The 22,504-nt window shown below is 40.5% G+C and overlaps 1 protein-coding gene across 1 annotated transcript; it reads right to left on the minus strand.

The window, feature by feature from the left end:
• Positions 1 to 6,265: 6,265 nt before the first annotated feature.
• On the minus strand, positions 6,266 to 8,782 carry LOC121720290 (apolipoprotein C-II-like). Its single transcript, XM_042106291.1, is given in 6 exon segments — positions 6,266 to 6,705; positions 7,166 to 7,215; positions 7,217 to 7,282; positions 7,406 to 7,452; positions 7,998 to 8,058; positions 8,676 to 8,782. Coding segments are annotated over 5 exon segments (300 nt in total). The 5' UTR covers positions 8,047 to 8,058; positions 8,676 to 8,782; the 3' UTR covers positions 6,266 to 6,617.
• Positions 8,783 to 22,504: the final 13,722 nt, after the last annotated feature.

A 22,504-nucleotide genomic window follows, 5' to 3' on the forward strand; every position in this document is an offset into this window, starting at 1 on the left:
TAGCTGAAAGCCCTCTCTCCCTGGGTGCTGAGGTTCACATTAGGGACATGCAGTAGGCCTGCTGAGGAGGATCTCAGTGAGCGGGCAGGAGTGTAGACTTCTAGGAGGTCAGTGAGGTAGGTGGGGGTATAATTGTGTAGGGCCTTGTATGCCAGGAGTAGGACTTTGAAATGTATTCTGTAGGCAACTGGAAGCCAGTGCAGTTGCATCAGTAATGGTGTTACATGACTAGTGGATTTGGAGCCTATAATAATCCTTGCTGCAGAATTCTGAATTAGTTGGAGCCGATGGAGTAGCTTGTTAGGGATTCCGGACAAGATGGAATTACAGTAGTCAAGGCGGGATGTCACATACGCATTTACAAGGACTTCTGCACTCTGCTGGGTGAGTGCTGGGCGAAGCCGTGCAATGTTCCTTAGATGGAAAAAAGCACTTCGAGACATACTGTTTATGTGCGCACTAAATGAAAGTGTGTTGTCCAGTATGACACCAAGGCTATTGACCTGGTTGGAGCAAGGGATGGTGCTGCCATCTATACAAAGGGTGAAAGGTTCCATCTTAGCAAGAGCTGATTTGGAGCCAACCACTAAGAGCTCAGTCTTACTGCTATTCAGCTTCAGGTAGTTTTGTGTCATCCACAAGTTTATGTCATGCAGGCAGGCAGTAATTGCAGCTGGAGGAAGAGTGGCAGTGGGTTTTGTAGATAAGTAGAGCTGGGTGTCGTCAGCATAGCAGTGAAATTGAACACCATGTTGCCTGAGGATAGTGCCAAGTGGGAGGAGGTAGATAATAAACAACAGAGGGCCCAACACAGACCCCTGGGCTACCCCTCTTGTCACAGCATTTCAGTACTGTCCATAGGACGAAATCCAGACTGGAATGGCTCAAAGAGGTCATTGTCCTTCAGGTGATCCTGGAGTTGAGTTGCCACTATCTTCTCAAGAACTTTGGAGAGAAAAGGCAAGTTGGAAATAGGCCTGTAATTGTTGAAGTTGTCAGAATCCAATCCAGGTTTTTTCAGTGTTGGTCTGACAATAGCATTTTTAAAGAAATTTTAAAAATGTAATTTACAAAGACATCGTAAAACACTGAAAGTTAATATTTTGTCTCTAGCAACCTACATCTATCCTCTGTCAAATACAGTTGCATCTACAGCTCTGAACAAAACCGTTCAAGAGTTATTTAAGGAGAAGTCGAACGTGCGTTTTGTTTCATTCGTCCCTTCTGGCTGGAATGAAACATATAGCCTAAATTATGTAAACTTCCCACAATTTCAATATTTGACAACATATCATGAATAGTACTTCAAGTAGGTGTTATTTTAGATAGATTGCTGCTGGGCTATACCCGACAAACAAGGGACGTCCCCCGGACCTTATGCCGACATTCACAACGTCCCCGATTGGTCCCGAACGTCATGTTCTCTAGCGGACGTTCTGGTGACCTTATTGACGTCCGGAGCAAGTTATCGTTTGGTTATTGCGTGACGTCCGGTGTAGGACTTTCTGGGGACGTCACCGCCAGGTCCCTCGGATGACATTTGCATTTGGTCATTTCAAATACTTCCTAAGGACCCGACAATAACGTTATAACGGGGACATGGGGGGGGACGTTTGTTTATTCACACATGGCAGCGGAGTTGTGAGCGCTCTGGCTACCGCCTGCAGGACTTCACGTTACACGTCTGGGGATGACTAAAGTATCTATCTATATAGTCTCTAGCAGTAGCTGCATTAGCCTACCGTAGTCTAAGGCATATACATATCATACAGTTTATGAAGTTGTGCGTCTATGAGAAAAGTATATGTCTACTTTGCTCATAGACGCACAACTTCATAAACTGGGAAAAGGCCGTTAACGTTAAACTCAAAATGTATAGCTACATGCTGAATTATGTAGCACATACATTTTGAGTTTAACTTTAATGTATAACGTTACAAACTAGGGAAGGGATTTTATCAAAATGTTAGCTGATGTGATGCTTGGTGTAACGTTAGCAAAGTCGCTATTAGCTTCTAGCTTATAGGCCTACAATGCGCATTTCTTCAGATAACTGTCATTACGTGATGCATGTAACATGCTCTAAATAGGCAGTGGTTTATTTAACGTAGTCACGTACGTATTATCTGTTTTATTTTCAGAAACACACACACGGCCGAATTGGGACTGAACCGACTTTTGGAGCTGAATACGATGCAATACGATGTTCCCCAGGTCAAGCATTGTATGCTTCCAGGGTCCTCCAGCTTTAGAAAGCACATAATAGGTACCCGAATAAGCATAGGTCCCAGGATACATAGGACACTGGGAATATAGGGCCTTATATAATATTATAAGCGACTTTGCTTATAGGGAGTGGGTAAGACTGTCTTTAGTGGCAGGCTAGCACATACCGTTGACTTGCGCTAGCCTAGCACCTGCGAACTCTGCAATTAGAAGGACTGGATGAAACGTGCTGAAAACGGTCTCCACTGATAAATATCACACTTGCTTACTTGGAAATAAGGTCTTATGTCCAAAATCCTGAACCACCAGTTTAAGAAAGTTTATTAAGATGACACCGTAGTGAAAGCAGCACATCCTTGCCTGGTATAAATGTCCATGTCTACTCGTCATAAGTGTAATGCATTCGGAGGACGTGATTTCACACATACGTGAAAATATGAGGTGAGTGAAGTTGATTGTGTAGCTGTAGAACAAGTCATTAATGCGTGTTCATGTTCCGTCTTAGCCTGACGAGCCAGACCCACATTACAATGTAGGGTCTGGACACTCACCGTTCGCAGTGCTCAGTCCGAGGGGCGGGATAATCAGTTGTCTTTCAAATTCCCTCTGCACCCAATAGGACAGCGGCAGCGCTATGAGTCCCATGCGTTTCCTACCAGCGGAGCTAGTTGGCTAGTTCAAACGTTTGCCAACTTAATAAAAGCTTAACTCGTGTCACACTGTTCGCCAGCAGCAACATCCATCTTATTTGTTTTCAAGTAGCAGGGAATTCAAGCCAAACCGTTGCAACTCTGCCATCAATCATTATGTTAAGCCCACCTAACGACTCTATACACAATTTTATTGGCCTGATTAAGTTTCGATTTCTGGAGCTCACAAGCCAACGGAGAGCCCTGGCAGCAAATGTAATTCGCTGCCGCTAGGGGCGCGTCTAGATTTCTAGGCTAGTTCCGTCTACCTCTCTCCTAGCAACGCTGAGACTTACAGGATGTAATAGCCTACCATACTAAATCACGCTTCATGTTTTTTTTTTTTTACCATCGCGCGGAAATATAAACATTGCGCGCATAACGTCGTGGTGACCATTACAGGACGTCCTCTCAAAGTCTCGTGGACGTCTTTTAGACTTCCCGAACAGAGGTCCGCGGGACGTAAAGGGAACCCTACACAATGTCGAGGAGGTGACGTTCGCCAGGGGACCTTTAGGGGACGTCGCCAGGACTTTTTTTAGTTTACTGGGTATGTCTTGGTTCATGTCTGTTAACAACTCATTGACGTCATGGTAAAGCGCTTATCTCGCGGTTATGGAAATAGCATGCACTATGGCATTAACTAGAATAATGCATGTTTCGAATTATATAATGTTTTTATAGTACAAAATGTTATTTTACTCTGTTTTTACGTGGTTAAAGCCACCACACATCCAAATAAGTGCCCTTCATGACCGACAGGCCGTCGGTCTCCATAGGTTAACATGGCAAAACTCGACCCCCTACCTGATAGCCCCAAATATATTTGCATCTTTCTAAAACTGCTTTTCCATGTCTCACCTGCATAAAATATAGTATAAACACAGATATGTGTGCATTGACTTAGAATAAATGGGGTTTACTGCCTGGTCGACAAATGAAACAGGTGTTTCAATCGTCCCCCGCCATAGACATCTAGCATTATAGGCTGTTTTGCATCCATTACAAACAAACATGCAATGTGAATGTCTGGGATTGGGGAGAGCACTAAATGCTCTACTGAATAAGCATGAAGTCAAACCTTTAAATGAAAAACACTCTTTAATAATCAAAAAAAATAAACCGCTAATAAAGTAAACTTGTGACCATCAAAAATCAGCAAGTTGGCAGTGTCGAAAAAATAGTGACATCCGGAAGAACTTCAAATTTTCAAAGTTTAAAGGTGTCCTGCCACACTAAACCGTTTTGACTTGTATTTTTTTTAACATGTTAGGTCCATATGTGTTTGTGCTATGTTGTGAATGTGAAAATAAACAGCTACCTCCTCTGTCAGCTCTAGCCACTGAAAATAAATAAGCAGAGAAATTAGGCCAATTGCAAAAGCTCTTCAGATTGACGTGGAATTGATGAGCTCATTACTATTCATGAGCTCGCCCACTTGAGACCATGCCCACAAAATTCGTTTAGCTCTGTGACAGTTTTCGTAGGCCTATGCAAGGATGGCTGAATGTCAACGGACTTGTGCGCTATGCACGAATAGAACTTCAACAATGCATTTTGCCCAAGAACCCAGACTTGAGGATCAAATGGCTTCAGTTTATTTTTTGGAACAATGCTACATGCTTTGCAAAAAGGTTGCTGTTGAAGCCTGGAGCAGTAGGCTACCATCGCAGCAGTCTATGACCAGTGCCGTAAGTAAAACGTTGTCAACTCAAGGAAGTGCTATACAGGTTTAATGAACTCACTAGCCTAGCAGGTTTTATTTATGCACATTTGGACAATGCTAGCACTCGCCAAGCTAAGTTCATGCCATGAAGCTAAAATTAGTTGATAACGGCTGTCATGTTATGGATGAAACCTACTAGCTGTTAGCCAATCAGAGTCAAGCAGCTTAGCTCGTTGAATATTAATGAGAACTGGCGCAAATCGAGCTGAGTCTTCGTGCAGGCTTTCAATACTGCTAGAATGGCTTGAAACAAGGTAACCAAGGCATGTTTTGCACAAAAAATGTTACAGAGTCCATGGTAGAACTTCAGACATTACCACAAAGTAATGAAATACGTGTGGCAGGGCATCTTTAACTAGCTAGACTTTCGCCACAAAGGATATTTAATGATGTTATATAAAGACTATTTAAAATCGTTATATTGATCGTCCTGGATATATTAGCTCTCAATTTTAAAAAAAGAAAATAAAACATGGGTCTAAACTTGGATTTGGATTTTTAAAAAATGTATTACAAACGTAAACCTTTGGCATCATGACCAAAAGGTTACCTAATTATCACATTTAAAGTACTGCTATCAAATGGAAATTTCATTAATTAGCCTACATCAGACCATTATTTCTTTTAACGAAACTTATTTCTGAAATAAAAAAAATGATTTTGACAGGTGGCCGTGTTGCTCGAGTGAGTGGATATGTAGGCTACTGCGCATTTGTCACTTGCTGGTTTTGCGTATGAATTCATTCGCAATTCGGTGCTATTGTTGCGTAAGATTTCATACACATTGCTTGTGAGATCGGGTTGAAAATACAGTATTTTATTTTGATACATGTTTTGGCTGCTGCATTTTGTAGCTTATTTTGATACATTTTTAAGGTGGGTATTTGGTATTTTATTTGGAAATACATTTTGATGTATTTGTGCCCATCCCTGCTCATACCACTCACAGTCATAATGGGTTCATCACCAGGTGGTGTTGTCTAGTCACTTAAGTAGTGCTACCAAAGTGATTACAGAGCATTCTCTGTGGAGTGATTTCTGTCAGTGGGAGTGGCAAGTTAAAGAGCTCGTTAATTGGTGTGCTGATACAGAGGTCCTCAAGCAGCGTAGCCTATGGATGTAGGATGTGATGTGAGTTAAAGGGACACCAGGCAACGTTTTCGTGTTAATTACTCATCTTCGTAAGTCGGTATATGGTTAAATGACAAGTTCAGTGTATCCTACCCGCCGACCGAAGCAGGCGGACTAATGAAACGCTAGAGATTGTTGCAAACGTGTGTATAATGGCAGAGCCGGCGAAGAAGCAGCGAAAACCCTTGACAGAAGACGCAAAGAAAAGGAAAAGAGCTTCAGACCGAGCGAGGGGGAGTTTCGTAGAGAAAAAGCATCAGGCTTGCCTGGTGTCCCTTTAAGGTGTAAGTGTAAGTAAGTGTTCCTGAGAGCTTGCCGCTGCCGAAAGACTAGCGAGAGAGGTTGATTGTGATTAAGAGAGCTTTCCCCAACCCTCTCATTCATTCAGAGATTTGATTTTGGGTTATTTGGAACTCAATCGAATCTTAGGTTACTGTAATTCTACTAAGGAAAATGAAAGGCTGGAGGGACATAAAGTTCAACAGAAAGAGTCTTTTCAAACCAGCATGTTTTTTTTATTGCATGACAGTTCACTTGAACGAATGGCATGGAATAACTTGTGTCAATCATTTCCACAGAACTGATGTGCTTCCACCATATTTGTATGACTGATTGATGTAAATATCAATACAGTTGAATCATTGAATTCTATGTGAAGTAGGTTAGCTGTGAGTTTCCTGTTGCAGTGAGAAACTGTTGAGACCTTGTTGATGAGTGTGCCAACACACTGGTCCTCAACTAGAGTTTAGATGATGTCAGCCAAGCCATGCTAGCTAGCTAGCTTGCAGCATCAGAGATGGTCTGTCCTAAATTTGGACTGAGTCGGTATATGAAGTCTGGGATATTTACTGGGACCCGACCATGTGATACAGCTGGTCCTGCATGACCCCAGTGTAGGTCCTGACAGCTGTGGTGGTCTCCACGTACAGGTTCCTGTGAGGGGGTGGAGGGAGGTGGAGAGGAAAGAGATGAAATGAAATGCTTTGGAATTTTTCAAACTCTTGGGTATAATGTGAGATGTATTCCTGTAGAACACCAAACTCTTGGGCATAATGTGAGATATATTCCTGTAGAACACCACTCTTGGGCATCATGTAAGATATATTCCTGTAGAACACCAAACTCTTGGGTATAATGTGAGATTTATTCCTGTAGAACATCACACTGTCAGAAACTGTGTTTCTATCATCTGTATCCCTAGTTCCATATTCGAATGTGTTTGTATGTCAATATGTATTTACACTGAACATGTACTGGATTGTAGTGCATGTACTGTAATGAAGTAGATTAATAGTTTTTAAAGTTGTTTTTATTGCATATGACACATTGGTTGTGTGGGCTTGGTGTAGTGAAAGCTGAAGAGTTATGTATAATTTGTTACATTTGGACTTACTTGGCTTTCTCCTCCAGTTTCAACTCCCTGATATCCTCCAGGTATCCTCCAGGCGGTGTTGAGGGTCTGGTCGTAGTAGGATCTGAGGGTGTTCATCACTCTGGCTGCGGTGCCCTGCTTAACAGCCTCCTCTTCAGCTGGAGCGGATGCGCTGTGTTCTGCATGTGGGGCCTCCTCCTCAGCCGGAGCGGGTGCAGCCTCCTCCTGAGCTGGGGCGGCCACAGCCTCCTCCTGGGGCACATCTCCCTCCTCCTCAGCCTGCCTGGCCACGCGGCTACTCTCGGCACCTGCAGGGGGCAGCAGCAGACAGGAGGTCAGCAGAATGCAGACAAAGTCTTTGGGTGCGTTCGACTTCAGATAGCCGCTTACAGAGCTGGCTTAAAGCAATACATGGTAGGTTCTACGCAATACCAATAATGCATTGTATGAAGTCCAGCATGCATGCTATGAGCCAGTGCTGTAAGCCACAACACACCCTCTTCTTTCTCAAACGTTGCTGTCCACTCAGTTGGCTTCACTTCTGACAGATGTCTAATCACTATAGAAAGTTCTAGAGACTTGTTGACTTTTTCACATTTCTTACAGGCTAGCTCAACTCCAACAGCCCATGGCAAGACCTCACACATGTGGTCCATCACAAAGGGTCTTATACAATTAGTTGTAAATCTTAACTTATCAATACATTTACATGAAACTGGGGTTTATCTATAAACATATGCCAACTGATGACTAATTAAATTATATAGTGAATTTGAAAGGAAGTAATTGATTCTAGTATTAGAATGGGAAATTGTCCTGGTGATTTTTGGATGAGGTCGACATCTTCACCTACCGATGGCAAGAAGTGCAAGAAGCACAGCACAAACCAGGAGCTTCCTCATGATGACAGCAGTCTGTGGCACAAGACATTTTACTCAATGAGACAACACTGAGAGCAATAGCACAGACAGACAACAGATTTTAAAACAGACACAGATTTTCTGGTTTTGGCACACACAAATGTAACAGAAAGGTATCAGAATTACATGATAGGATTAAACTCCTCTGAAAGGAGGTTATAAATACAAACCCGGCAGTTTTGCAAGTGTGATATCGCAGTTTTGGAAGTTGTGAATTGCAGTTGTAATTAGTTTTTCCCTTTTACACTTCACCTGTGATAATAGTAACTCTGCGCTTCTTTGTTTTTATGACACAATTAGCCTACCTATAGGTCAGGTGTTGCAATGTGTCCATCTCAGACACTATTCACTGCTATTTAATCCAATCATGGTCATTTAAATCACACTGTCACTTGAATTTAATCCCTGATTGAAAACCTAAACCAATCTTGAAATGGAGATAGTAAGTGTGCACTGAAGGTCAATACAAATCACTGAGAATTGCCTTAGAGAATGTAGAAAAGACCTTTAGTTTTCACAATTTTGTTGTTGGAGCTACCAAAGACCTAGAGCGTAATAGCATTAAGTGGTCAGCACTTATGATCTCTCACAATGAAGTGGTCAGCACTTACGGTCTCTCCTTTGCAGCTTATGCGTCCTTAGTAGCCCGAGGCAGATTGAGTGGTGCGCGTCTCTGGCCGTTCTCGTACAGTATTTATACAAACACAAGGTGTTGACTTGTCACTTCTGATGCCAAAGTGCACTCCATGTGGTGATAGCCATAACTCAGAGACCACGACTCACAACACACAACACCTGGTAAGAAGAACCAAGAGTGTTTTACATCCTTGCGTCACTGGTTCTTATCACTCCCTTTACCTGTTCCCAGATGTTATTGTATTCATTCATTGAGAGACAGACGGTGTAGATATACATTTACATCTGTAGCCTATGTTTGTTTGCTGGGAATCAAGGCCCTAAGTTTGGTGTTGTTAGCCTTAGTCTACACGTAGTCCAAGAAAGTCACAGGAATGTGTTTGACTCAATGTGTTCAACATGTAACTCAGATCTCTGTCTTTCTATCTGGCTCTCATCTACAGTATCTTCAAGCTCACCTGGGATATTGGCAATAGAGCCCAATAAAGATATTTCCAGAGAGAAGCCCGAAATGGAGCTTAGCCCACTGTAGTCCCAATCCACTGGGAATTATTTCCAGGATTATGTTTAGTAAGAATAGAATGAAAAGACCAGAATAGAGGGGCTGAATAAATAAAAAGTAAATAAATTAAAGTGCATATGATCAGTTGCGTCTTACAGTTTTTCTCAGTCACTTCGGTTAATTTCTTGAAGCATCATTACAGTTGGCACAGCAGTGCATTTCTCAAAGCAATTAGTGCAAATACTGGATTACCTGCAAAAGCATGTATCTTGCTCAAAAGCAAGTATTTATGCTAATGAAATGGCCAGTACAATCAGGATGACAAGTTCTTACACCATTGTGTATAAAGAAGATAGCAATCTGCTTTGTCATGTTGTCAATATGACTGTTTTACTTTGTAAGGCAGCACTATCTATTGTGTGGCATAGCTATTTCAAAACCAAAATAAGTTACACATTATTGTGTGTGGGGATTGATTGAGACTGGATATGTTTCAAATTGCATATTGCTGGTCATACAGCCATTTATTGACAGACATTGTTACACTATAATGAAACAAAGGCTTGTACAGTGTTGGGCAAATAACAAACAAACAAAACAAAGTAAACACCCCTTTGGCAGAGTGTTGTAGCCAGATTTACTGTGTAGGGAAATCTCTCTATACATCCTGACGTTCTGTCTGTCAGGACAGAAGTGTATACAGTACAATTCGCTTGACAGATCATGACAGCTAGTTATGTCAAGTAGTTCAACACTTTTGTATGTAATGATTTAAGCGATGAAATCATTTGTTTTACTGTATGGAATGAGAATATTCAACATGGAACCAGTTTAGTAAATTTTTCCGACATGACAGCAATTGAAAATGTAAAAAAAGAAAACAGCAGATATTTGTACACAATCAGTTGCATGGGTGTACTATAAAGCATTTGCTGTTTATTCAAGATTGGGAGAAATTGCTTTTATGATGCACACGTGATATGATGATATCGAGTTTGAATAAGCAATTAGAAAATGTCAATACTAATTTGAGAAATGCCCCAAAGTGACTGAGAAAACCTGTAAACTTGTGAGCAGTTGGGTCTGCTGTTGGAATAGAGCACCTGAAAGCTACTAACACATTTTCCCCCAGTGATCCGAGAGGTGTAGTATGGAGACATGTGCCATTCAAAACCTTCAGAAAGCTGTTTCACTGCATCCTTTGTGATGGGTGGACATGGTCCAGTATAGCGTGAGTTGGCCCTGTATGCAGGCTATATCAGATTGTGTGGTTGGTGCAAGTTGAAATCACCTGATGTAATAAGACATACAATTGATGCAAGTTGAAGACATACAGTACTTACTGATAAGAGTTTATGTAGCTCAAGAAAACAGTGTTTTTGGAGGCCTGTAAATAGTTACGGAGTTGTAAGGGAGGAGGATGAGGAAGCGGAGGAGGATGAGGAAGATAATGAGCACAAATTGACAAGAAAGTCACCAAGCAATTATTGTTTGCATTGATAGAACTAAACATGGTGAAGCAGCTTTTCGCGGTTCAACTCCAACAGTTCACAACCCAAAAAACATTCTTTTCTCAGTCACTTTGGTGCATTTCTCAAATCAGTATTGAAATTCTCAAAATTGCTTGTTCAAACTTCATATCATCACTTGTGCATCATAAAAGGGTTTGGGCAGCCGTGGCCTACTTTGGGCAGCCGTGGCCTACTGGTTAGCGCTTCGGACAACCGGAGGTTCGAACCCCGACCAGTAGGCACGGCTGAAGTGCCCTTGAGCAAGGCACCTAACCCCTCACTGCTACCCGAGCACCGCTGTTGTTGCAGGCAGCTCACTGCGCCGGGATTAGTGTGTGCTTCACCTCACTGTGTGTTCACTGTGTGCTGAGTGTGTTTCACTAATTCACAGATTGGGATAAATGCAGAGACCAAATTTTCCCTCACGGGATCAAAAGACTTATACTTATAAAAGCAATTACTCTCAATCTCAAACAAACAGCAAATGCTTTAGTACATCTATGCAACTGATTGTGTACAAATGTCTGCTTTTTTTTTTCTTTTTTACATTTTCAATATGTGAATATCATGTCGGTCAAAATGGACTATACTGGTTCCATGCTGAATAGTCTTATTCCATAAAACAAATGGGCCTTAATTAACCACTAAGATCATTAGAAAAGTGTTGAACAATTTGTCATAACTAGCTGTCAGAATCATAAATAAATTTAAATTGTATACATTTCTTCAGGATGTATAGAAATATTTCATTTCCTCTGAATGATGGGGCTATTCCCTCTGCTCTTGCAGCTCTGAGTTTTGAGGGAGCATATTCAATGAGGTTAGGAACCCCTATGGTTAAAGTCAAAGTAAAATATTAAGTCAATGTGAGTAAATATGATAATTAGGGCTGTCAATCAATTAAAATTAATCTAAATTAATCGCATATATATTTTTTGCTGTGAAAGTATTTTAAATATTTAAATTCAAATGAATCATTGAATAATCAGCATTAGTGACATTAAAGTTCAAAGACTCTTTTATTATTATTTTCATTGTTCAAATAATTGCCATAATAATCTATGATATGACCTAGTATGCTGAGGAAATAAATTCAAAAGTGCTTCAGAAAGAAGTTTTTTTTCACATACAAGGCATTTCAGGCAGGCAGACAATGCAGAGGATTTTATTTTCAACACTTTATTTTTTTTTATCAACACCATCAGGCCGTTTTTTAAAAGTAAATGTTCCAATCAATGATTCAGGCAGCACGTTTTCTTCTCTCCTTCATTTTACAGTCTAATTTTTGCGGACTAGAACGGCTTGGGGTCAAAGGTCATACGGAATCGATTAATCTGCACTAATTTTTTTAATCAGTTATTTTGACAGCCCTAATGATAATCAATCAAAAAACAACTAATTTAGAAAGGATCTAGATGTTTTGAAGAGCTGTTTTTACAGTGAGTGTAGTGTTTATATGCAACATACAGTACTACACATCTCTGAAAAATGCTTTCTTCTAATTCTAATCAACAGCAGAATACGAAACATTATGGCCAGATGATAGACACATTGCAGGGACCCTGAATGCAATCAGTGTTTTGTACAGTGCTGCTGCTGCTATCAGTACTAAACAGTCTGTGCTCTGCTCCCCCCTCCAACAGTGTCGATGTGGCCTAAGAGACGCGTCCGAACGGGGGGGAGGGGGAGACATGTGGAAGGGGCCTGGCAAAGGGATGGCATGATCTGGCAAAGAGACCACAGTCCATCCCCTGAGTCATGCCTGAGGAAATCTTATCACCTTTGTTAGTGTACTTATCACTTCTGAAGAGATTGCCAATCCTCTGAAACTCTAAGGCACAATTACACAACCATACTGTTTTCTTTACCTATAGTGAAAACAATACAAAACTACGCTTAGAAACAATTTATGTTCAGAATTGTACAAAAAAAAAAAAGTTGGTACCACGACTGCAGAAACTCATTAGTTTCTGACAGCGCTACTCGACCAGGGTTCGACCAAGGGAAAACAGGTTCTGGGAGGGTGTTTGGCTCTGGGTCATGGTGCAAAGGACCCTAGGGTAAAATTACTCCGAACCATCGCTTTAAGTTACAGTTTTTCTCAGTCGCTTGGGTGCATTTCTCGAATCATCATTAACATTTGCATACGTTTCTAGCCTAATAGTGCTGCCTTGCACATTGTTCATTAGAAAATACTTACAGAGTAAACTGTCATATTGACAACAAGACAAAATAGTTTGACTATCTTGACATAAACAATGGTGTCAGGACTTGTTGTTTTGATTGCACTGACAGTTTCATTGGTATAAATATTTGCTTTTGAGGCAAAAACAAAGCATTTTGAGCATGCTACGCGCTTTTGCTGGTAATCCACTATGCAGTGCAGTTTGCTCTAATTGTTTTGAGAAATACACTAATTGTTGTGCAAATGCTGAAGATGATTTGATAAATGCACCAAAGCGACTGCAATCTAGGCAGACTATAGGCCCTTTCACACTGGCAAAATCGCCAGTTTTTTTATTGAACAATTTAAACACATTAGGAACCGCAAAGTTGGAGACATGCATAAAGACATTGCTGCAAATTTAAAACCTGATTACTCTGGAATGGCTAACTGTGCAGGGGAATGCTTTACACCTTTATGTTCGGTAAAGTCTGCTGTTTATTCTGATATATGGTTTGTCATGTGTTGAGGGAAAGTTCGCGAAGTATTCCACCAAGATGAATGGCTATTAAATTAAAGTTACTTTTCTCGCAAACCGTTTACCATAACAACTAACCACTAACATCGTTTAAAGGCTGAGAAAAAGCTCTTTTGTGTGATACATGTGATGTCTGTGATGAATAGGCTACTTTGCAAGTAGTTCAGCAAATTTGGGTGGGACAGAAATACCTTTACAGAGCAGCAGTTCTGGCCATATCGGCTCTGGCTCACATGATGTACAGTAGGCTACTGCTTTAAATGCATTATCGCTTCACTACCCAACACGCGAACAAGAAAGAAAAGAAAAAAAAACAATGTGCTTATGTCGCGATTTCCGATAGGCCCAGGCCTAGAGAAAAGACAGCTATGTAACCTAACAATTAGGATTTGCTTTGCCTACACTGCTGTTTGGTTGTCCCAAACTTTGAGACGATCCATACTCGCATTAACTGAATCTTATCAATCCGAACTGCGATGTTCAGGGTTCCCACGGGTCCTTGAAATCCTTGAAAGTTTGTGAATCTGAAAAAATAAATTCAAGGCCCTTGAAAGTTCTCGAAAACAGCCAAAAAAACACCTTGTCCTTGAAAGTCCTTGAATTTTTTTGTGGGGTTTATGTTGATTCCGCACACTTTTAATTTGCAAAAGTACGTTCGCTCTTCTTCGTTCGTTGGTAGGCTACGGTTTAGGCCTACGTGCGTCCAATAGGCTACATTCACGTTGAGTCAGAGGAGAGTTGCAAGTCGTCGCGTAATGTCATGCCCGCAAAATGTAAATTCCAAGATGTTTGGCTTGCCAAGGAATGTTATGCAGATTGGTTATCAAAGGACCCAAATGACCAACATTATGCGAGGTGCAGAGCCTGCCTCAAATCCATCAAAGTTGAGGGCATGGGCGAATCTGCCTTGTCCAGCCATGCCGCAGGAGCTCACCATAAAAAGGCGCTTCTGAAACTGAAAACAGGTAGGTAATTTCTTTACTTCTATCTAACATTTGTGTGGCGCTAACGTGAATGAATTTAGGTTTCCCTACATGTCCAGTAGCTGCCTAGTTCTTGGTTCTCGACACAGATATCTATGGAGACTCGCTGTTTATGTTGTCTTAGAAATGATTAGCCTACAGTTATCCTACTCAGGTGTGTGTGTCTAACCCTCGTGAGTCGTGCGTTGTGGTTTTCACTCTAAGAACGCGAAGACGTGGAGCGTTCACTGAAGCATGAATAATTAATGACGTCTAACTCAATCCGTTTACTACTCAATCTCCAAAACTGAGAGCCAAGCAGTTCCACCTATGTCACCGCTAGAGATCAGCATTTAACCACCATCACATCTGTATATGCGAAAAACTGGCTCTGCCTAGAAATGTCTAACTCCAGCCCAGAATAAGTCATTGAATTAGATTAGATTAAGTGAAAATAGTCCCACCATGTGTCCAAATCAAGTAGTACAATTTGAATCAATGACCAATGCTAGGCTGGAGCTACAAGTGCTATGGTCGAAGGGGGGACAATTCTTTGTCAATCTAGCAAGTAGCAAATAAAACTTGTAAAATCTGTATTAGCCTATTCCGTAGCTAATCAATCAGGAACATTAGGTAAGCCCATCACCTAAACGGAGAGGAGGTTACGTGGCACAGTCTACTTCACTTTTGCACTAACCCGTCATCCGATGACAAATAGCTTATCGGCTCGCAGGTAGGCTATATCTCATATCGTAGTTAGTTAGTGGAAGTAGGCCTAGTAGTTTCTGGGTTTGTTTGATAGCGTTAACCTTTACTGTTTCTTTCTTCTGACCTAGTCGGAGAACATAGATATATATATTGTCAGTATATATATCTATGGTCGGAGAACAGGGCCGAAGTTATCCGTAACTTCGGGGCTAACTCCCTAACACTCTATCTGAAAGTGGTTAGCAAATGAACGAGGATCTTGGTTTTATCTGCGGATTTATTTTTGCATTATTTTGAATATGAATAGCCCCAGTCTCAACAGCACGTCTACTTTTTCCACACGCATCTAAGTTCTAACACACATATCCCCTCTCGCTTTCTCTCTCTCCATCCCTGCGCACGGGGCTCTCTTAAAGGAGCTGCACCATTTTACAACAATTGCATCTACATTTTCATATTAGAATGAAAATGATAGAACTACCCCCCCTGGAAAGGTGTAATGCCCGTCCGTGATTTTGTGTCTGCCGCCGGGTCTGCTATGGAAGCTTTGCCACCAACTCCTCCTGATTTCGCACGGGCAAGCTTCTGTAGAACGAGGATTCTCGATCAACCACCAGATTGAAGTTGAGAACTTGGCAGGGGAGTCCTATGTTGCACTGAGGTGCATACTAGATCATCTGAGGGCGGTAGATGGCCTCCATAATGTCGTAATAGACAGGCCACTCTTAATGAGTGTTGGTGCCGCAAGACAGCGATATATGTCTTTCCTCTGGAAGATGCGCAAAAGCAAAAAGCCGAAGAAGAAAAGAAAAAGAGAAAGCATGCCCTAGATGAAATTGATGACCTGAAAAACAAGAAAAAAAGACTTGAAGAAGATATGGCTGCTCTTGAGACAAGTGCCGATAAACTAGCACTTGAGGCAGAGAAAACAGGCAAACGTACCCTTATTGCCAAGTCAAACAGTTTGCGAAAAGGAGCAAAGGAAAAAAAGGAGGCAGTGGCTGAAATGGGAAAACTGCTTGATGAGAAACTAAATGAACTGAAAAGCAAATGAAGGACTCAAAAAACCCAAAGTGGTGATTTGTCACAAGCTACCCTGGTCTAATGTTTCCTATATGGGAAAGGTGTTTTCTTTCTTTCTTTTTTTTTTTTTTTAAAAGCATACTAGAGTAAAATATTGTATTTTTTTTTTTTTTGGTTTGTGAGTTTACAGGCGTGTTCAATGTTACATGCGCACGTTTACACTGAATGTAGGTCTACTAATTGTTCTGAAAACTTCTTGACAAATGCTTTTATATTTTACTGGAATAAAATATGCCTTTATGTAATTTGTATTAACTGTTGTTAAAATCTTCATTTAGGTCTATATTTTATTGTTTGTATTGATTGAATTTGATGAAGAATTACACTCTTTTTACATCATAAATATGGTGTGCAACCATACAGAAACAACATTTTTCACATGGTAATATTATACATATTTAAAAAGTGAATAAATGGACCCAAGGTTCAAACAAATTGTGCCATTTGACAAATTCCAGATTGACAAGGGAATGGTAGAGCAATGTCTATGCTCATCTTGCCTTTAAGTGCACAACTCCTTACATTTGTAAGGCTTTTGTTTTTAAGTCCGCAAGTTCCATGGCCATGTCACATCCATAACGTTTTATAGGAAAAGTTTATGCTACACATACAGTGTTGATGCGACAATGTCCATAGTGTCTGTGCAAAGCTGATTTATATCAATGTAAAGTGTGATGACCAAATTGTGCCACTTTCTTGCTTTTAAAACCTTTAATGGTGCGTTATGGATGTGACATTATGGATGTTACATAATGTGAATTTACAAGACTGGAGACTTTATTATACCTCAAAGCCTAAAAAACATCTGTTCTGGTGGCATGTCAGTTTCAACGCATTTCACCTTAGTGTTTACAATTGACATTTCAAAGATTATTAGGTTGATCAAAACCACAGGGAGGCCTTGCCTAACCATTAGCAAAACAAACATAATATTAAAATACCTCCAGTGATTAGCCTAGCCATAGCCTATTTTCAAGTGGCCTAATAACGAAAATCTGAGCGATTATCTTCCTGTAACTGTCATACTGTTGTTGTACAGTAACTGGATTATCGTGTTAGCTGGTGAAGATGGCTGACTTTGCAGCTGGGGTTTACATAGCAACCTCCTTCTGTTGCAGATCTGTTCAGCCTGCCGTTCACGTCTGCTTAACACAGTTTAACGCGATATGCCAGCATTTGAAGTGTCAGGTCCTCTGTAGCTAATACCCACAGAGTAACATAAGTAACGGCAGCAATAAACTAGATGTACCGCATAGCGGTACAAAATATGACCGCCTCTCAGTCCTGCATATTCTTTTCGCAAAAATAAATCACGCTTGTCAATTTGTCTCCATTTGCTACTCCTGCAACTCATGTACATGTAAATGAGTGTGTGCATATGTGAGTTTGCTTTTGTTTATAAGTGTGTGTGTGTCTGTGTGTGTGCATGTGCATATGCGTGCCTGTGTTTGTGTGTTTATGTGTGTGTGTGTGTGTATGTGTGTGCGTGTGTGTTTGCATGCGCACATGCGTATGCGAGCCTGTGTGTGTGTGTGTGTTTATGTGTTGAGGAAGCAACAATTTCATCGCTAGTTTTTCATGATTACTATTTCAATTGTTTCATATCAAAATTCACTACTTAATTACCATATGTGTTTTATGTAGTTTGTCGAGGACTGGTTCAGACACGTCACATCCATAACGTGAAACCGTCACATCCATAACGCCAGTTTTTCCTATAATGCATTACGAAAATGACGCATAGTTTCAAAAACACACTTTTTGTTTTCATTCAAGTCTCCTTCATGCTACATATATCATAGTTTCGGCAGTTTCCTTCAAAATTCACAGAGTTTGTAAAAAACCTGTAATCTCTCACAAAAGTGTGTCCATTTCATGTCACATCCATAACGCTGATAAAATGCCTTGTATTCTTAGGATGAAATTGATTATATGCAATTTGAGGATTTCTCAGTATTCAGAGGACAGAGGTTACATTAAAAGTTATGCAAATCAATTCACTGATACTAATTTTGCCCCCACTCTAACGCATTTTGTTTACCAATATGAGTCCAATTGTCACATCCATAACGCTGGAACTGCCCATGTGCATATATACACTTTATGTAAGAAACATACAGGAGTAAAATATAGTGGTATTTTTTGCTTACAAGCGTGTTTTAAAAACATGCTCTCATTTATACTTAATGTAAGTCTGCTGAATGATCTGAAAACTTTGAAATAACCTGCTGACATAAATACCTTTATGTAATATAGTGTGTTTTTTATTTTGTTTGTTTGTTTTTAAGAAACATACAGGAGTTTACAAGCGTGTTTAATTTGACATGCTTCTGTTTACACATTGTGTTTAGATTGAATGTCTGAAAAGAATATAACAGTTTATTACATTATTTGTAATTTATTTCATTTAGTGTCCTTATGGTATAATGTTTTGTACCTTTTTATGGGCAATGTTTCTCAACACATGTTGTGTGTTATTGCTGTTTACAATGTCACGCTAAATATGTTCAATGAACTGAACAAGTTTTATTTATTATTTATTCCTTTTTCAATTTAATTGGTTTAGTATTTGTTGCTTCTGTTTTATATAGTAGAATGTTATGTGCAATACCAAGATATGGTAGAGTATGGGTTGGGTTGTTGAATAAACCAACAGAGTTTATGCCAATTCTTTGTCAGTTTTACTTGTTAAGGATACTAGGAAAGTTTGTCACATGCATAGTTACTGGGTGTAAAAAAATGCACTGAAATTGTGTCTTTAACAAAGGTAACAAAAGCCTGAGAATGGTTTAAATATATCTCTGAGCAGCTTTCTGGCAACCGTGGCACTGTAAACAGAAGTCAAAAACTAGCTCAATCAAAGATGAAGGTAAGTGAAACAAATTGATAAAATTCTGAACATCTCAATGCTGCACTTTTTTCCATAAAATTCCATGAAACGGTAGGCTAATGTACATCTTATATGTAATGTAGTATGGCATAGCCATGTACTGTGGATATGAATGTAGGCTATGAATATGATCAATATCAATGTAGGCTATAAATTCAGTCCACTTTCTTGCATTGCTTCGGACCCAACAACTTCTATGCCGTTTAGTCTTTTATTGAATTTGCATTGTATTAAAATATGATGACCTATTCAGCGGTCACAGTAGGTAAATGCCGCCACGTGTGGTCCTTGAATTTGAGGAAATTGGTCCTGGAAAGTCCTTGAATTTGATGTTCACCAAGGTGTGGGAACCCTGGATGTAGAGTGACAGGATGCAATGCCTAATAATCTCACTGCCTTCGGCATAACTGCTAACAGTGCGCCTAGGCCTACTGTTAAACACCTGAAAAATATTAAGCTGCTGTTTTCTTTTCATGACGAGCACTAGGCCTACGCTTGAATGATTTATGACTGAATGGAACGTTGCGTTTTTAAAGAACTGCTTATCACGTCGTGTGACAAAGTTTACACTAATCATCATCTTCTAATGTATCCTTATGTTGAGATGTCCATTCTCTTTGCCCTGGGCTATCATTTGTGCGCGAACCATGTTTCAATTAAGACAGTACACAAGCTATTTTTATTGTTGTAATATTGAATGATTTCATGAATAAATTGTATGCACAGTACATTGTACGGCCAACGCAAGGGGCAACTCTTCTCTTCAATTTCCCTTCCAAATTACGTTTTATTGTCTGAAGACATCTATCGCAAGAATTTAACATTCTAACAGCAACAGCAAACAAATGCAATCCTAAACAAACAACTGTATTTGCTTAAAATATAGTGTAAGATGCTCAAGAAAGAAAGATATGCAGCTTTCAAGTGACAAAAACGGCAAATTCCCAAGTTCACATTAAGGGGCCGTTTATACAAGAACGATTGCAAAGGAAGAGGACAAAATATTTTATCATAAGTGCCTTTCGTTTACACGGCGACCCCGCCATCGGGGCTTGAAGACGCAAAAATCTGAAGACTCCTTCCAGAGTGTAGAGTTTTGAAGACGACCCGGGTTGCGTCTCCGTCTAAACGGCTAAACCAAAGATCCTTGATTACCTCTCTGGCTAAACTGTCAAATTAGAATGTCTGCGCGTGACGTACCGGGGTTCTATCACACCACCACCCAGCGGTCTGGAATGCATATCCAATCGAATAGCACATACTCTTGCGTCTTCATATAAACAAAGATTTCCCCCTGAGAATGCTCGTCTAAACGCGAATAAAAAAATGAAGACGAGACGCCACTTCTGCGTCTTCTCTTTTCATCGTCACCGTATAAACGTAGCCTAAAACTGTTGAACATGAAAGGCCACATGGACTACAAACGAACTACAACGTGACGACAAAAGTGATGACGAGCCCCTAACTGGGCAACTCTATTAGCAAAATCTAGCCCCAGTTTCCCACCTCTGACTCACACATTAAGTGACGTGAATGACGCGGAATGATGATGTTTTCACTCGGAGAAAGGTTTTCCGAAGCCCATGAACGCTAGGTACGACTATCACTCTACACGCCCCCTGTTGCACGTCACAATTTAATTTACTATAGCTGATCCTGCCGCCTGGCTCCCCAAAATGCCGCATCATGTGAACAGATCAGCAGGCCGGCAAATGTTCACCTCGCTTTCAGACACAAAAAGATGTCCCCTCTTCCCGCATATTTAGTGTGATCTCTGTGTGAAAAGGCCTTATGACAACTAGATATGACAGATAGTTCAACACTTTTGTACGGAGCCCGGGAGAGCTCACTTTAAGTGATATTTTTTCTGGTCGTGATAATTTGTGAGCATTCCCGACATTTTCTCACCGCTCGCTGTGCTGTGGTGGCAACTTCGTGTTACCTTGACATGGACTAGGCCTACAGCTGTCTGTAACAGTTCATATTGGTAATGTGATGATAACCGTAGGCAGCTAATTAAAGACTTTAGGTGGTCATGGTTTATAGCGGACTTCTACTCTTTGTAGCAGGGGCACCTGTGGTGTCAACCACCAGCTATGGAGACCCATAATGGGGAAATTCTATTAGGCTACAAAGGCTACTTGGGCTCTGTTGTAATGACCGGTTTCCACTATCTCCTGGATTGTTGACTTAACTGTGAGGTCTAGAAGGCAATCGAAGCACATCACAGCGACAAGCTCCCAAACAATTACAACACGTAGACCTACTGTTGGTACAAATAGGCTACTGCGTATTAGTAGTAGCCTTATACCCACCCACTACAATAAGGTTCCCTCTAGCGCCCGATGGGCCTCACCATATAACCCACCCACACACCAATGATGCACACAACGAGGTAAGCTTTGATACGGACTATGAAACGGGAGACATAAACAGTGGCGTTCACGATGCTCAGCTTCATTTATCAAAATCAGTTGCATGGATGTACTTAAGCATTTCCATTTGTTCAAATTGAGGAGAGACTCTAATGTGCACAAAGATGATATGGAGTTTGAACAAGCAGTTTTTAGAATTTTAATTCTGATCTGAGAAATGGTATAGTATATGGACCTCTCAACATATATATTTGGAATTACAGAGACGATCTGTTCAGCATGATTTTCATGAAACAAATGGTGTTTCCCTCAGCCATCGGGGTGGAGGCCCAGTCAGCAGCAAAAGGGGGATGACGTTAGTATTAAAATCGAAAGTGGCTGTGGTAAATGGTAGTTGCTACGCCTGCAGTCATAACAAAATGCAGTCGGAATGATACAGCAAAGGTAAACATTGCTTCCTGATTCCCAATGTAGTTTATTATCAGTTTGTAAAGGTCAGGTGAAGTAGGAGGTACAATAACATTAGGAATCCCTGATCAATGTAAGCTGGACCAATGGCTTCAAAGTTAATGCAAAGTCTACGTCCAGTATGATGCTGGGGTTGGAAACATTTCCCAATTGTGAATTGTGTAACCAGACTTGTTGAGCTGTTGTGTTGACTTTGTGTTGAGTTTGGCGAAAAGACCCACATTTCCACTTTGTGCATGAGCACTCCATTCACAGTGCACTACGTGTAAATAAGAGTTCCTGCGCAGGCTAAACATGATAAAATGTGTGTCTAAGTCTTGCCACTGTTTTAGGAAGCAACAATGTTTGAGATGGGTTGATTATGAGTAAGAGCTTTTCCTTCAAATTCACTCTAATCCATTTAACTCAAGAATTTGATGATGTGTTAATTGTAAAAGCACATATATGGATTAAGTGGCCACAGTTTTATAGGCTGTGCTTCTCATGCAATCAGTCCAGTAATGTACAGAGACATGATGTTTTCACCCCATGGTGTGTATTGTCACACACATACTGTAAATTACCTGAGAAATGTTAAATGTGGACCCATACAACACTCCTGGA

The sequence above is a fragment of the Alosa sapidissima genome, chromosome 10 (assembly GCF_018492685.1).
Source record: "Alosa sapidissima isolate fAloSap1 chromosome 10, fAloSap1.pri, whole genome shotgun sequence".
Lineage (NCBI taxonomy): Eukaryota > Metazoa > Chordata > Actinopteri > Clupeiformes > Clupeidae > Alosa > Alosa sapidissima.